The sequence below is a fragment of the Heterodontus francisci genome, unplaced genomic scaffold, assembly GCF_036365525.1.
Source record: "Heterodontus francisci isolate sHetFra1 unplaced genomic scaffold, sHetFra1.hap1 HAP1_SCAFFOLD_593, whole genome shotgun sequence".
Taxonomy (NCBI): Eukaryota; Metazoa; Chordata; class Chondrichthyes; order Heterodontiformes; family Heterodontidae; genus Heterodontus; species Heterodontus francisci.
The window spans coordinates 459,246-474,873 of NW_027141628.1; the positions used below are offsets into that span (position 1 = coordinate 459,246).

General features: G+C 45.7%; 1 protein-coding gene across 1 annotated transcript in view; it reads left to right on the forward strand.

Annotated features, from left to right (window-relative positions):
• The window catches only part of LOC137364202 (EMILIN-1-A-like), a 102,583-nt gene that overhangs the window by 14,318 nt on the left and 72,637 nt on the right, over nt 1-15,628 (forward strand). Inside the window, exon 2 of the mRNA XM_068027575.1 lies at nt 11,401-11,517. Within this exon, the coding sequence (XP_067883676.1) occupies nt 11,401-11,517 (117 nt within the window). The remainder of the gene's footprint in view (nt 1-11,400; nt 11,518-15,628) is intronic.

Here is a 15,628-nt window from a genome sequence, read left to right on the forward strand (position 1 = left end):
TCACTTTACTGATGATTGAGAGTAGACTGATAGGGCGGTAATTGGCCGGGTTGGACTTGTCCTGCTTTTTGTGTACAGGACATACCTGGGCAATTTTCCACATTGCAGGGTAGATGCCAGTGTTGTAGCTATACTGGAACAGCTTGGCTAGGGGCACAGCACGTTCTGGAGTACAGGTCTTCAGTATTATTGCCGGAATATTGTCAGGGCCCCTAGCCTTCGCAGTATCCAGTGCCTTCAGTCATTTCTTGATATCACGCGGAGTGAATCGAATTGGCTGAAGTCTGGCATTAGTGATGCTGAGGACCTTAGGAGGAGGCCGAGATGCATCATCCACTCAGCACTTCTGGCTGAAGATTGTTGCAAATGCTTCTGCCTTATCTTTTGCACTGATTTACTGGGCTCCCCCACCACTGAGGATGGGGATATATATGTGGAGCCACCTCCTCCAGTTAGTTGCATAACTGTCCACCACCATTCACGACTGGATGTGGCAGAACTGCAGAGCTTAGATCTGATTAATTGGTTATGGGATCGCTTAGCTCTGTCTATCGCATGCTGCTTACGCTGTTTGGCACACAAATAGTCGTGGGTTGCACCTTCACCAGGTTGACACCTCATTTTGAGGTATGCCTGGTGCTGCTCCTGGCATGCCCTCCTGCACTCTTCAACCCTACCTTATCTTAGCTCCTAGTCTCTTTTCATGCTCTCTTTTGCTTCTCATTTTTTTTAACTTCCCCTCTGAAATTTCTATTTTCAGCCTGGTTCTCCATTGTATTATCCACCTGACATCTGTCATTTGCAACCTTTTTCTTCTTCAGCTTACTCTCTTATCACTTTCATCATCTGGGGAGCTCTGGATCTATTTGTTCTACCTTTCCCCCTCGTGGGAATGTACTTTGACTGCACCCGAACTATATCTTTTTTAAAGTCAGCCGATTGTTCAGTTATAGTTTTGCTTGTTAACCTTTGATTCCAATTTACTTGGGCCAGATTTGTTCTCACCCCATTGATATTGGCCCTCCCTCAATTACTTATTTTTACTCTGGATTGCTCCTTGTCCTTTTCTGTAGCCAACTTAAACCTTATGATGCTATCTTCACTCTCTCCCATTGACACTTGATCCATTTGACCTACCTCATTCCCCAGAACCAGATCCAGCAGTTCTTCCTTCCTCATTGGACTGGGAACATACTGATGTAGAAAATTATCATGAACACACTGTAGAAACTCTTGACCCGCTCTGCTCTTTACACTCTTGCTATCCCAGTCTATATTGTGATAATTAAAGTCCCCCATTATAACTCTTCGATAATTCGTGCACCTCACTGTAACTTAACTTGCAAATTTTTGCTCTATATCTTTGCTGCTAGTTGTTTTTATTCCAGAATAACCTCCCTGCTCTTGTATTCTATACCTTGGCTAATAAAGGAAAGGATTCCATATGCCTTCTTAACCACCTCATCGACCTGTCCTGCTACCTTCAGGGATCTGTGGACATTCACTCCAAGGTTCCTCACTTCCTCTACACTTCTCAGTATTTTCCCATTAATTGTGTATTCCTTTGCCTTGTTTGACCTCCCCAAATGCATCACCTCACACTTCTTCAAGTTGAATTCCATTTGCCACTTTTCTGCTCATCTGACCAGACCATCAATATCTTCCTGCAGCCTCCAGCGAGCCTCCTCACTATCTACCACATGGCTAATTTTTGTGTCATCTGCAAACTTCTTGATGATGCCCCCTACATTTACATCCAAATCGTTAATGTACAGCACAAAAAGCAGGGGACCCAGCATTGAACCCTGCGGAACACCACTGGAAACAGCCCTCCAGTCACAAACACCTGTCAACAATTACCCTTTGTTTCCTGCCACTGAGCCAATTTTGTATCCGCCTTGCTGCATTTCCCTGGATCTCATGGGATTGTATTTTTTTAACCAGTCTGCCATGTGGGACCTTGTCAAAAGCCTTGCTAAAATCCATGTAGACCACATCAACTGCACAACCCTCATCTATATTCTTTGTTACTTCTTCAAAACATTCGATCAAGTTGGTCAAACAAGATCTTCCCTTAACAAATCCATGCTGACTATCCTTGATTAACCTGTGCCTTTCTAAGTGAGTTTATCCTGTCTCTCAGAATAGATTCCAATAATTTGCCCACTACTGAGGTTAGACTGACTGGCCTGTAATTATTCGGTCTATCCTTCAGTCACTTTTTAAACATGGTACAACTTTAGCAATTCTCCAATCCTCCGGCACAACACCTGTTTCCAGTGAGGTCTGGAAAATGATGGTCAGACCTTTTGCTATTTCCTCTCAAGCTTCTTTTAACAACCTCGGATACTTTTCATCTGGCCCTGGTGATTTATTTATCAACTTTCAAGGATGCTAATCCCATTAATATTTCTCTCTCCCTGTGTTTATCATATCCAATACTTCACACTCTTCCTCAACGACAATATCTGCATCGTCCCCCTCTTTTGTGAAGACAGACACCAAGTATTCATTTAGAACCATACCAATAACTTCCGCCCCTACACAGATTACCTTTTTGGTCTTTTATGGGCCCTACTCTCTCCTTAGTTATCCCCTTACTCTTAATGTATTGATAAAACATCTTCGGGTTCACCTTGATTTTACTTGCCAATATTCTTTCAGGCTCTCTCTTTGCTTTCCTAATTTCCTTTTTGATTTCACCCCTCCACTTGCTATACTCCTCTCGGCTGTTTGTAATATTGAGTTCTCGGTGTTGGGCATAAGCTTTCCTTCTCTGCCTTATCTTACCTTGTAGGCTCTATGACATCCATGAGGCTATAGATTTGGCTGCCTCACCCTTTTTCTTTGTGGGAACATGTTTACCCTGAACCCCTTGAATCTCCCTTTTGAATGCTCTTCTTAATACTGTGATCCCTTCTCCTTGCCTTCCTTCCCTATCTTTCCTGAACACCTTATGTACAGGAATATTTAGTACCCAGTCCTGCTCTTCTTTGAGCCAGGTCTCCGTTATCACGACATCATATTCCCATGTGATTATCTGCACCTGCAGCTTCCCAACCTTATTTACCACACTCCGCACATTCACATACATGCACAGCAACCCTAGTTTAGACTTTATTACTTTCCCTCTTACTCTGACCTCACCTAATATTTTAATATTTCCTACTCCAGTGCTGTCTGTTTCTCTCAATTCTCGGTGCACCTTGTTTTTCCTCCCTAATATTACCTCTTGGTTCCCACACCCCTGCCCTGTTAGCTTAAACCCCCCCCCAGTAGCATTAGCAAATCACCCCACAAGAAGGAGATGGGACCTGTTCAGGTGCAACCTGTCCGGCTTGTACAGGTCCTATCTCCCCCATAGCCAGTCCCAATGTCCCAAGAATCTAAAGCCCTCCCTCCTGCACCATCTTTCCAGCCACGGATTCATCTGCTCTATCCTCCTATTTCTATACACTTGCAGGTGGTACTGGGAGTAATCCAGAGATTACTGCCTTTGAGGTCCTTCTTGCTGATTTCTTTCCTAATTTCCGAAACTCTTTCTGCAGGACAAGAACAAACAAAGAACAAAGAACAGTACAGCACAGGAACAGGCTATTCGGCCCTCCAAGCCTGCGCCGATCTTGATGCCTGCCTAAACTAACACCTTCTGCTCTTCCGGGGCCCATATCCCTCTATTCCCTTCCTATTCATGTATTTGTCAAGATGTTTCTTAAACGTCGCTATCGTATCTGCTTCCACCACCTCCCCCGGCAGCAAGTTCCAGGCACTCACCACCCTCTGTGTAAAAAACTTGCCTCGCACATCCCCTCTAAACTTTGCCCCTCGTACCTTAAACGTATGTCCCCTAGTAACTGACTCTTCCACCCTGGGAAAAAGCTTCTGACTATCCACTCTGTCCATGCCGCTCATAACTTTGTAAACCTCTATCATGTCGCCCCTCCACCTCCGTCGTTCCAGTGAAAACAATCCGAGTTTATCCAACCTCTCCTCATAGCTAATGCCCTCCAGACCAGGCAACATCCTGGTAAACCTCCTCTGTACCCTCTCCAAAGCTTCCATGTCCTTCTGGTAGTGTGGCGACCAGAATTGCACGCAATATTCGAAGTATGGCCTAACTAAGGTTCTGTACAGCTGCAACATGACTTGCCAATTTTTATACTCTATGCCCCGACCGATGAAGGCAAGCATGCCGTATGCCTTCTTGACTACCTTATCCACCTGCGTTGCCACTTTCAGTGACCTGTGGACCTGTATGCCCAGATCTCTCTGCCTAAGGGTTCTGCCATTTACTGTATACCTCCCACCTGCGTTAGACCTTCCAAAATGCATTACCTCACATTTGTCCGAATTAAACTCCATCTGCCATTTCTCCGCCCAAGTCTCCAACCAATCTATATCCTGCTGTATCCTCTGACAATCCTCATCATTATCCTCAACTCCACCAACCTTTGTGTCGTCCGCAAACGTACTAATCAGACCAGCTACATTTTCCTCCAAATCATTTATATATACTAGAAACAGCAAAGGTCCCAGCACTGATCCTTGCGGAACACCACTAGTCACATCCCTCCATTCAGAAAAACACCCATCCACTGATACCCTCTGTCTTCTATGACCGAGCCAGTTCTGTATCCATCGTGTCAGCTCACCTCTGATCCCGTGTGACTTCACCTTTTGTACCAGTCTGCCATGCGGGACCTTGTCAAAGGCTTTACTAACTTCCATATAGATAACATCCACTGCCCTTCCTTCATCAATCATCTTCCTCACTTCCTCAAAAACTCAATCAAATTAGTAAGACACGACCTCCTCTTCACAAAACCATGCTGTCTCTCGCTAATACGTTCGTTTGTTTCCAAATGGGAGTAAATCCTGTCCCGAATAATCCTCTCTAATAGTTTCCCTACCAGTGAAGTAAGGCTCACCGGCCTATAATTTCCTGGATTATCCTTGCCACCCTTCTTAAACAAAGGCACAACATTGGCTATTCTCCAGTCCTCTGGGACCTCACCTGTCGCCAATGAGGATGCAAAGATTTCTGTCAAGGCCCCAGCAATTTCTTCCCTTGCCTCCCTCAGTATTCTAGGGTAGATCCCATCAGGCCCTGGGAACTTATCTACCTTAATGCTTTGCAAGACACCCAACACCTCCTCCTTTTTGATACTGAGATGATTGAGACTAACTGCACTCCCTTCCCTGGGCTCATCATCCACCAAGTCCTTCTCTTTGGTGAATACTGATGCAAAGTACTCATTTAGCACCTCGCCCATTTCCTCTGGCTGCACACATAGACTCCCTTCTCTGTCCTTGAGTGGGCCAACCCTTTCCCTGGTTACCCTCTTGCTCTTTATATACGTATAAAATGCCTTGGGATTTTCCTTAATCCTGTTTGCCAATGAGTTTTCATGACCCCTTTTAGCCCTCCTAACTCCTTGCTTAAGTTCCTTCTTACTGTCTTTATATTCCTCAAGTGCTTCATCTGATCCTAGCCTTCCAGCCCTTACAAATGCTTCCTTTTTCTTTTTGACGAGGCTCACAATATCCCGTGTTATCCAAGCTTCCCGAAACTTGCCAAACTTGTCTTTCTTCCTCACAGGAACATGCTGGTCCTGGATTCTAATCAGCTGACGTTTGAAAGACTCCCACATGTCAGATGTTGATTTACCCTCAAACAACCGCCCCCAATCTAAATTATTCAGTTCCTGCCTAATATTGTAATAATTGGCCTTCCCCCAATTTAGCACCTTCACCCGAGGACTACTCTTATCCTTATCCACAAGTACCTTAAAACTTATGGAATTATGGTCACTGTTCCCGAAATGCTCCCCCACTGAAACTTCGACCACCTGGCCGGGCTCATTCCCCAATACCAGGTCCAGAATGGCCCCATCCTTAATTGGACTATGTCCATACTGTTTCAAGAAGCCCTCCTGGATGCTCCTCACAAATTCTGCCCCATCCAAGCCCCTAGCACTAAGTGAGTCCCAGTCAATATCGGGGAAGTTAAAATCACCCACCACCACAACCCTGTTACCTTTACATCTATCCAAAATCTGTCTACATATCTGCTCCTCTACCTCCCGCTGGCTGTTGGGAGCCCTGTAGTAAACCCCCAACATCGTGACTGCACCCTTCCTATTCTGAGCTCCACCCATATTGCCTCGCTGCATGACCCCTCTGAGGTGTCCTCCCGCAGTGCAGCTGTGATATTCTCCTTAACCAGTAATGCAACTCCCCCACCCCTTTTACATTCCCCTCTATCCCGCCTGAAGATTCTAAAGCCTGGAACATTTAGCTGCCAATCCTGTCCTTCCCTCAACCAAGTCTCTGTAATAGCAACAACATCATAGTTCCAAGTACTAATCCAAGCTCTAAGTTCATCTGCCTTACCTGTTATACTTCTCGCATTGAAACAAATGCACTTCAGACCACCAGTCCCGCTGTGCTCAGCAATGTCTCCCTGCCTGCTCTTCCTCTTAGTCCTGCTGGCCTTATTTACTAGTTCCTCCTCATTTATTTCACTTGCTGTCCTACTGCTCTGGTTCCCACCCCCCTGCCACACTAGTTTAAACCCTCCCGAGTGACGCTAGCAAACCTTGCAGCCAGGATATTAGTGCCCCTCCAGTTTAGATGCAACCCGTCCTTCTTGTACAGGTCCCATCTGTCCTTGAAGAGAGCCCAATGGTCCAGATATCTGAAACCCTCCCTTCTTCACCAGTTGCTCAGCCACGTGTTTAGCTGCACTATCTTGCTATTTCTAGCCTCACTGGTACGTGCTACAGGGAGTAATCCAGAGATTACAACCCGAGAGGTCCTGTTTTTTAACTTACTACCTAACTCCCTAAACTCCCCCTGCAGGACCTCATCACTCTTCCTGCCTATGTCATTGGTACTGATGTGTACCACAACGTCTGGCTGTTCACCCTCCTCCTTCAGAATGCCCCTTGTCCGTTCAGAGACATCCTTGACCCTGGCACCAGGGAGGCAACATACCATCCTGGAGTCTCTTTCACGTCCACAGAAGCGCCTATCTGTGCCCCTGACTATAGAGTCCCCTATAACTATTGCTCTTCTGCTCTTTGTCCCTCCCTGCTGAACAACAGTGCCAGCCGTGGTGCCACTTCTCTGGCTGCTGCTGTTTTCCCCTGACAGGCCATCCCCCCCAACAGTATCCAAAACGGTATACTTGTTGGAGAGGGGGATAGCCACAGGGGATTCCTGCACTGACTGCCTGCCCCTTCTAGCGGTCACCCATCTATCTGCCTGCACCTTGGGTGTAACCACTTCTCTAAAACTCCTGTCTCTGACACTTTCTGCCACCTGCATGCTCCTAAGTGCATCCAGTTGCCGCTCCAACCGATCCATGTGGTCTGTGAGGAGCTGCAACTGGGTACACTTCCTGCAGATGTAGTCGTCCGGAACGCTGGAAGCGTCACGGACCTCCCACGTCTCACAGTTGAAGCACTTCTCCCCTCTAACTGTCATTTCTAGCACTAATTAGTTAATTAATATAAAATAAATAAATACTTATTAAATCCTTACTAAATTATGATCCACTTAACTATATGGTCCCTAGTGCTAGATTTCTACAATAAATACTAAATGCTAACTAAATACAGTAATCTCCTCCCTCTGGTTTAGTTACTCTACTTAATTAATTAGTTAATTAGTGTTTTAATCAATTTTTATCAGTTTTATTTTCAAATTCGGTACAGATTCCCTACCAGCCAATCAGGTCACAGCTTTCCTGTGACGTCACTTTTTCAGGTTTTTTTTCCTCACCCGAGATAACTTACTCAGTAAACTCACTGCTCCGGAACTCCGCCCTCCGAGTCTGCTCCGAGAATCCCCGAGGTTAATTCTGCCGTCCGAGTCTGCTCCGAGAATCCCAGAGGTAAGTTTTTTTATACTTACCGGTCTGGAACTCCGCCCTCCGAGTCTGCCTCATCCCTCTTTCTACCTATGTCGTTGGTATCAATGTGGACCATGACTGCTGGCTGTTCACACTCGTCCCTCAGACTGCTCTGTAGCCGCTCAGTGACATCCTTGACCCTGGCATCAGGGATTCACATCTGCAACCACAGAAACACCTGTCTGTTCCCCTAACTATAGAATACCCCATTACTATTGCTTTTCCAATCTTCCTCATGCCCCCCTGTACAGCTGAGCCAGCCGTGGTGCCATGGACTGGACTTCATCACTCTCACCAGGATTTAGCATGGGATACCAGTTGGCGAGTGAGGTGCACTCAGAGGACTCCTGCCTGGTCCTTCTTTACTGTCTGGCGGTCACCCATTCCATCTCTGCCTGCATACTGTTAAGCTGTGGGGTGACCACGTCTATAAATGCACTATCCATGAAACTCAGCCTCGCGGATGCACTCCAGTTGCTGCTCAAGCTCTGAAACCAGGAGTGAAGCTAATGTAGCTGACAACACTTCCTGCACATTGGTTGTCCAGGACATGAAAATTTCCACATGGAGCAGGATGCACACTCCACGGGTCTAAGCTGCCCTGCCATGCCTCTATTTATTAATCTATTAAACTTACTATTTAAATAAAAAAAAGACTTACCAGCTACTCACCAATCAGCTGCTTCTCCTGTGCTGATGTCACTTTATTTTATGGGGAGGTTAACTGAAATGTTTTTACATAACTTTTCATATCTAAAACCCTTAGATTATAACTTACTGAAAAATGGAGATTTTGGTGTTCCTATCCCTTATTATTTAATTTTTAACTTTATCTCCTAGATATGATTAATTGAGCACTGATTTTACTTATTTGATAAATTGTTTTTAGTTTTTATGCTGATGAATCAATCAAGTCTTATTTTACGGTTGATTAAATTAAATTAAAAGCATACTGGTATACTCACCTTGGCCGGATTTCCATTTCCCGTGCTCTCTGTTGACTGTGATGTCACTCTGACGTAAATTTTTAATTTCACCTGTGTTTGGTTGGGTTCTGAATTCCCGCTGTCTCCTGGTGCTTCTCTCCTGCATCCGATCTCCTGCCGCACTTTTTGAATCTCCACTCTGCGAAAGAGGGAGACACCGGGGAAGGGGGGAGCAGGGAGAACCCCTAGGGTACATCACTCCTAGCCCTTCTACAGCCATCACTACTGATACATTCTTTCATACCAGACACTTTACTGCTTGTAACTACGTTCGCTTTACTTATCAAGAGCAATTTTTCCAGAAACTCTCTTGAACTGATGAAAGACAATGAGTTGGATTTTCCTGTGGGCTTCAGAACCCTGAGGTCAAGACCAAATGGGGGTCCCAAGTCTGCACTTGCCGGCAGTGAGACCAGCTTAGCGATCTGGAAAGCGGCCTCCTAATTGGTTGCCTCTGAGCTCACTATCTAATGAAGGATGATAGGCAGGATCGTGATGTGCCTGCCCAATCTGACTGCTGGCAGTTCTAGAATCTCAACATGGAGGCCCCCTCTGAAGAAATCAACAATTAACTGAATAAACTGTGGCCACAGCTGCCAGGCCATCATTGCAGAGGGACAGCCTCCACAGGAAGACCTGCAGCCATAGCAATGGCCCTCGCAGTTCAGTGGATCCATGCAGGGCTGCTTCGCAGTAAGTGCCTCTGCCCGCAGCCTTTCGGTGGGAGGCTGCCAGCTATGAGCTGCAGCCACATTGGGAAGCCTGTCCGCAATCTGGAAAATCCAGACAGGATGTGAAGAGAGCCCTCAATTGGCTCTTTAATTGGCCTGACTGTTTAGCCATCGCTGGGGGCCACATAGCCAACACAGGCCTGATCCCTGAAAATGGGCCAGAGGTGGGAACATGGCTGCATAGTGGCATGCAATCCAGTAGCAGGAAATTCCTGCCATGCCCAACTCCAAATCCGCCTCCACTTCCACGGCAAAATCCAGCCTGACATGTTTTGGAAACTCATAAAGCGTCAGTGTTGTCCAACATAAAGCCCGCTGGCCAGAATCTGGCCAGCCAAAGGTTTCCATCTGGTCCGCAGATGTAAACTGTGCCAATCTGTTCCTTTTCCTCACCAGGGGTCCATGACTGGTCATTTCAGAGGTAAGACATTTCCCATTGGCTTCTTCTTCCTGTCTGGCTTTTTAAAAAACATCGCAGTTAGTTTCACAGCTGACAGGTGCTGGGAGCGGGAACAGCTGTTTCCCAAATTTGGACAGATTCAGGGTTTCCGACAGGCTTTTAAAAGAAGTCGGAACCCACCGGAAAATCCCGAATCTGACCGAAGTTGGGAAATGGCTGCTCCCGCTGCCAACACCTGTCAGCTGTGAAACTGACATGCGATTTAAAAAAAAACTGACCAAGCACCTGCTGAGCATTCCCACTCTGCAACAGGCAGAGAGAAAGAGAGAGAGAGAGAGAGAAAGGGGAACAGAGCGAGAGAGAGAGACAGGGGGACAGAGAGAGAGAGCGAGGGGGATAGATGGGGGGACAGAGAGAGAGCGAGGTGAGAGAGGGAGAGAAAGGGGAACAGAGTGAGAGAGAGAGACAGGGGGACAGAGAGAGAGCGAGGGGGATAGATGGGGGAAAGAGAGAGAGAGAAAGGGGGAGAGAGAGGGGGACAGAGAGAGTTGGGGGGACAGAGAGGGAAAGTGGGACAGACAGAGAGAGAGAGGGGGAACAGAGAGAGAGAAAGGGGGACAGAGAGATAGAGAGAGAAAGGGGGACTGCGAGAGAAGGGTACAGAGAGGAGGCAGAGAAAGACAGAGGGGGTACAGGAAAAGAGAGGGAGACAGAGAGAGAGGGGACAGAGAAAGAGAAAGTGGACAAAGAGAGACAGTGAAAGGGGGACAGAGAGAGAGACAGAGAGAGAGAGGGAGAGAGAGGGGAACAGAGAGAGGGGGTCAGAGAGAGAAAAAGAGGGTCAGGGAGAGAGGGCCAGAGAAGGGGGTGACACAGAGAGGAGGACAACACAGAGAGGGGAGGACACAGGGGTGGGGGGGTGGGTGGAGAGAGGGAGAGAGAGTGATCAAATCACTCCTGACAGATGGACATCTATCCGGAATACTCCACATTGCTACAACAACGCTACAATGCAGACATTTACTACATGTGCAAGCAAAATAAAATGCCAGGTATCTCACTAAATCAGTGTCCAACAATGTGAAGAGAAAGTAAGTCAATAAATTAGTCTTCGCATTTAAATGTACAAAAATATACATTTATTGTTGTTTTGATTAATAGTAAGATAAATTTTGAATGCCTTTATCTTTCTGAAATTGATTCACCTGATCCCATGAGAGACAAAAAATGTAAGGTGGCGCCCCCACCCTCCCTACCCACACAAAAAGGTTGGACGACCCTGTCATAAACCTAGCCGTTCACAATATGGGACAATGATGGATCCAGTTAGTGGGTTGCAAGTCTAATCTCACCTCTTGAATTCGACAGGAACTGGTGTGCCTATGTAGTGACAAGGGCGGTCTCCTGTGTCATAGAGGATGGTGTCGCAACATATATCAAACCAGAGTACCAGCCCTGTGGATGGGGACAGTTACAGTGCCCACGGTCAGTGATCTCAGTGTTTACAGTTACAGTGCCCACGGTCAGAGATCTCAGTGTCTCCATTTCCAATGCCCAAAGACAGTGAGGTGATTGTTTACAGTTCCAGTGCCCACAGACAGTGATCTCAGTGTTTGCAGTTACAGTGCCCACAGACAGTGATCTCAGTGTTTATAGTTACAGTGCCCACAGACAGTGATCTCAGTGTTTACAGTTACAGTGCCCACAGACAGTGATCTCAGTGTTTACAGTTACAGTGCCCACAGACAGTGATCTCAGTGTTTATAGTTACAGTGCCCACAGACAGTAATCTCAGTGTTTACAGTTACAGTACGCACAGACAGTGATCTGTGTTTACAGTTACAGTACGCACAGACACTGATCTCTGTGTTTATAGTTACAGTGCCCACAGACAGTGATCTCAGTGTTTGCAGTTACAGTGCCCACAGACAGTGATCTCAGTGTTTATAGTTACAGTGCCCACAGACAGTGATCTCAGTGTTTACAGTTACAGTGCCCACAGACAGTGATCTCAGTGTTTGCAGTTACAGTGCCCACAGACAGTGATCTCAGTGTTTATAGTTACAGTGCACACAGACAGTGATCTCAGTGTTTATAGTTACAGTGCCCACAGACAGTGATCTCAGTGTTTACAGTTACAGTGCCCACAGACAGTCATCTCAGTGTTTATAGTTACAGTGCCCACAGCCAGTGATCTCAGTGTTTACAGTTACAGTGCCCACAGACAGTGATCTCAGTGTTTATAGTTACAGTGCACACAGATAGTGATCTCCGTGTTTATAGTTACAGTGCCCACAGACAGTGATCTCAGTGTTTACAGTTACAGTACGCACAGACACTGATCTCAGTGTTTATAGTTACAGTGCCCACAGACAGTGATCTCAGTGTTTATAGTTACAGTGCACACAGACAGTGATCTCAGTGTTTATAGTTACAGTGCCCACAGACAGTGATCTCAGTGTTTATAGTTACAGTGCCCACAGACAGTGATCTCAGTGTTTATAGTTACAGTGCCCACAGACAGTGATCTCAGTGTTTATAGTTACAGTGCACACCGACAGTGATCTCAGTGTTTATAGTTACAGTGCCCACAGACAGTGATCTCAGTGTTTATAGTTACAGTGCCCACAGACAGTGATCTCAGTGTTTATAGTTACAGTGCACACAGACAGTGATCTCAGTGTTTATAGTTACAGTGCACACAGACACTGATCTCAGTGTTTATAGTTACAGTGCCCACAGACAGTGATCTCAGTGTTTACAGTTACAGTACGCACAGACACTGATCTCAGTGTTTATAGTTACAGTACGCACAGACAGTGATCTGTGTTTACAGTTACAGTACGCACAGACACTGATCTCAGTGTTTACAGTTACAGTACGCACAGACACTGATCTCAGTGTTTATAGTTACAGTACGCACAGACACTGATCTCTGTGTTTACAGTTACAGTACGCACAGACACTGATCTCAGTGTTTATAGTTACAGTACGCACAGACAGTGATCTGTGTTTACAGTTACAGTACGCACAGACACTGATCTCAGTGTTTATAGTTACAGTACGCACAGACACTGATCTCAGTGTTTATAGTTACAGTACGCACAGACAGTGATCTCAGTGTTTATAGTTACAGTGCCCACAGACAGTGATCTCAGTGTTTATAGTTACAGTACGCACAGACAGTGATCTCAGTGTTTATCGTTACAGTGCCCACAGACAGTGATCTCAGTGTTTATAGTTACAGTGCCCACAGACAGTGATCTCAGTGTTTACAGTTACAGTACGCACAGACACTGATCTCAGTGTTTATAGTTACAGTACGCACAGACAGTGATCTGTGTTTACAGTTACAGTACGCACAGACACTGATCTCAGTGTTTACAGTTACAGTACGCACAGACACTGATCTCAGTGTTTATCGTTACAGTGCCCACAGACAGTGATCTCAGTGTTTATAGTTACAGTGCCCACAGACAGTGATCTCAGTGTTTATAGTTACAGTGCCCACAGACAGTGATCTCAGTGTTTATAGTTACAGTACGCACAGACAGTGATCTCAGTGTTTATCGTTACAGTGCCCACAGACAGTGATCTCAGTGTTTATAGTTACAGTGCCCACAGACAGTGATCTCAGTGTTTACAGTTACAGTACGCACAGACACTGATCTCAGTGTTTATAGTTACAGTACGCACAGACAGTGATCTGTGTTTACAGTTACAGTACGCACAGACACTGATCTCAGTGTTTACAGTTACAGTACGCACAGACACTGATCTCAGTGTTTATAGTTACAGTACGCACAGACACTGATCTCTGTGTTTACAGTTACAGTACGCACAGACACTGATCTCAGTGTTTATAGTTACAGTACGCACAGACACTGATCTCAGTGTTTATAGTTACAGTACGCACAGACACTGATCTCAGTGTTTATAGTTACAGTGCCCACAGACACTGATCTCAGTGTTTATAGTTACAGTGCCCACAGACAGTGATCTCAGTGTTTACAGTTACAGTGCACACAGACAGTGATCTCAGTGTTTACAGTTACAGTGCCCACAGACAGTGATCTCAGTGTTTACAGTTACAGTGCCCACAGACAGTGATCTCAGTGTTTACAGTTACAGTGCCCACAGACAGTGATCTCAGTGTTTATAGTTACAGTGCCCACAGACAGTGATCTCAGTGTTTATAGTTACAGTGCCCACAGACAGTGATCTCAGTGTTTATAGTTACAGTGCCCACAGACAGTGATCTCAGTGTTTACAGTTACAGTACGCACAGACACTGATCTCTGTGTTTACAGTTACAGTACGCACAGACACTGATCTCAGTGTTTATAGTTACAGTACGCACAGACAGTGATCTGTGTTTACAGTTACAGTACGCACAGACACTGATCTCAGTGTTTATAGTTACAGTACGCACAGACACTGATCTCAGTGTTTATAGTTACAGTGCCCACAGACAGTGATCTCAGTGTTTGCAGTTACAGTGCCCACAGACAGTGATCTCAGTGTTTATAGTTACAGTGCCCACAGACAGTGATCTCAGTGTTTGCAGTTACAGTGCCCACAGACAGTGATCTCAGTGTTTACAGTTACAGTGCCCACAGACAGTCATCTCAGTGTTTATAGTTACAGTGCCCACAGCCAGTGATCTCAGTGTTTACAGTTACAGTACGCACAGACACTGATCTCAGTGTTTATAGTTACAGTGCCCACAGACAGTGATCTCAGTGTTTATAGTTACAGTGCCCACAGACAGTGATCTCAGTGTTTATAGTTACAGTGCCCACAGACAGTGATCTCAGTGTTTATAGTTACAGTGCCCACAGACAGTGATCTCAGTGTTTATAGTTACAGTGCCCACAGACAGTGATCTCAGTGTTTATAGTTACAGTGCCCACAGACAGTGATCTCAGTGTTTATAGTTACAGTGCCCACAGACAGTGATCTCAGTGTTTATAGTTACAGTGCCCACAGACAGTGATCTCAGTGTTTATAGTTACAGTGCCCACAGACAGTGATCTCAGTGTTTATAGTTACAGTGCCCACAGACAGTGATCTCAGTGTTTATAGTTACAGTGCCCACAGACAGTGATCTCAGTGTTTATAGTTACAGTGCCCACAGACAGTGATCTCAGTGTTTGCAGTTACAGTGCCCACAGACAGTCATCTCAGTGTTTATAGTTACAGTGCCCACAGCCAGTGATCTCAGTGTTTACAGTTACAGTACGCACAGACACTGATCTCAGTGTTTATAGTTACAGTGCCCACAGACAGTGATCTCAGTGTTTATAGTTACAGTGCCCACAGACAGTGATCTCAGTGTTTATAGTTACAGTGCCCACAGACAGTGATCTCAGTGTTTATAGTTACAGTGCACACAGACAGTGATCTCAGTGTTTATAGTTACAGTGCCCACAGACAGTGATCTCAGTGTTTATAGTTACAGTGCACACAGACAGTGATCTCAGTGTTTATAGTTACAGTGCACACAGACACTGATCTCAGTGTTTACAGTTACAGTGCCCAGAGACAGTGATCTCAGTGTTTATAGTTACAGTGCCCACGGACACTGATCTCAGTG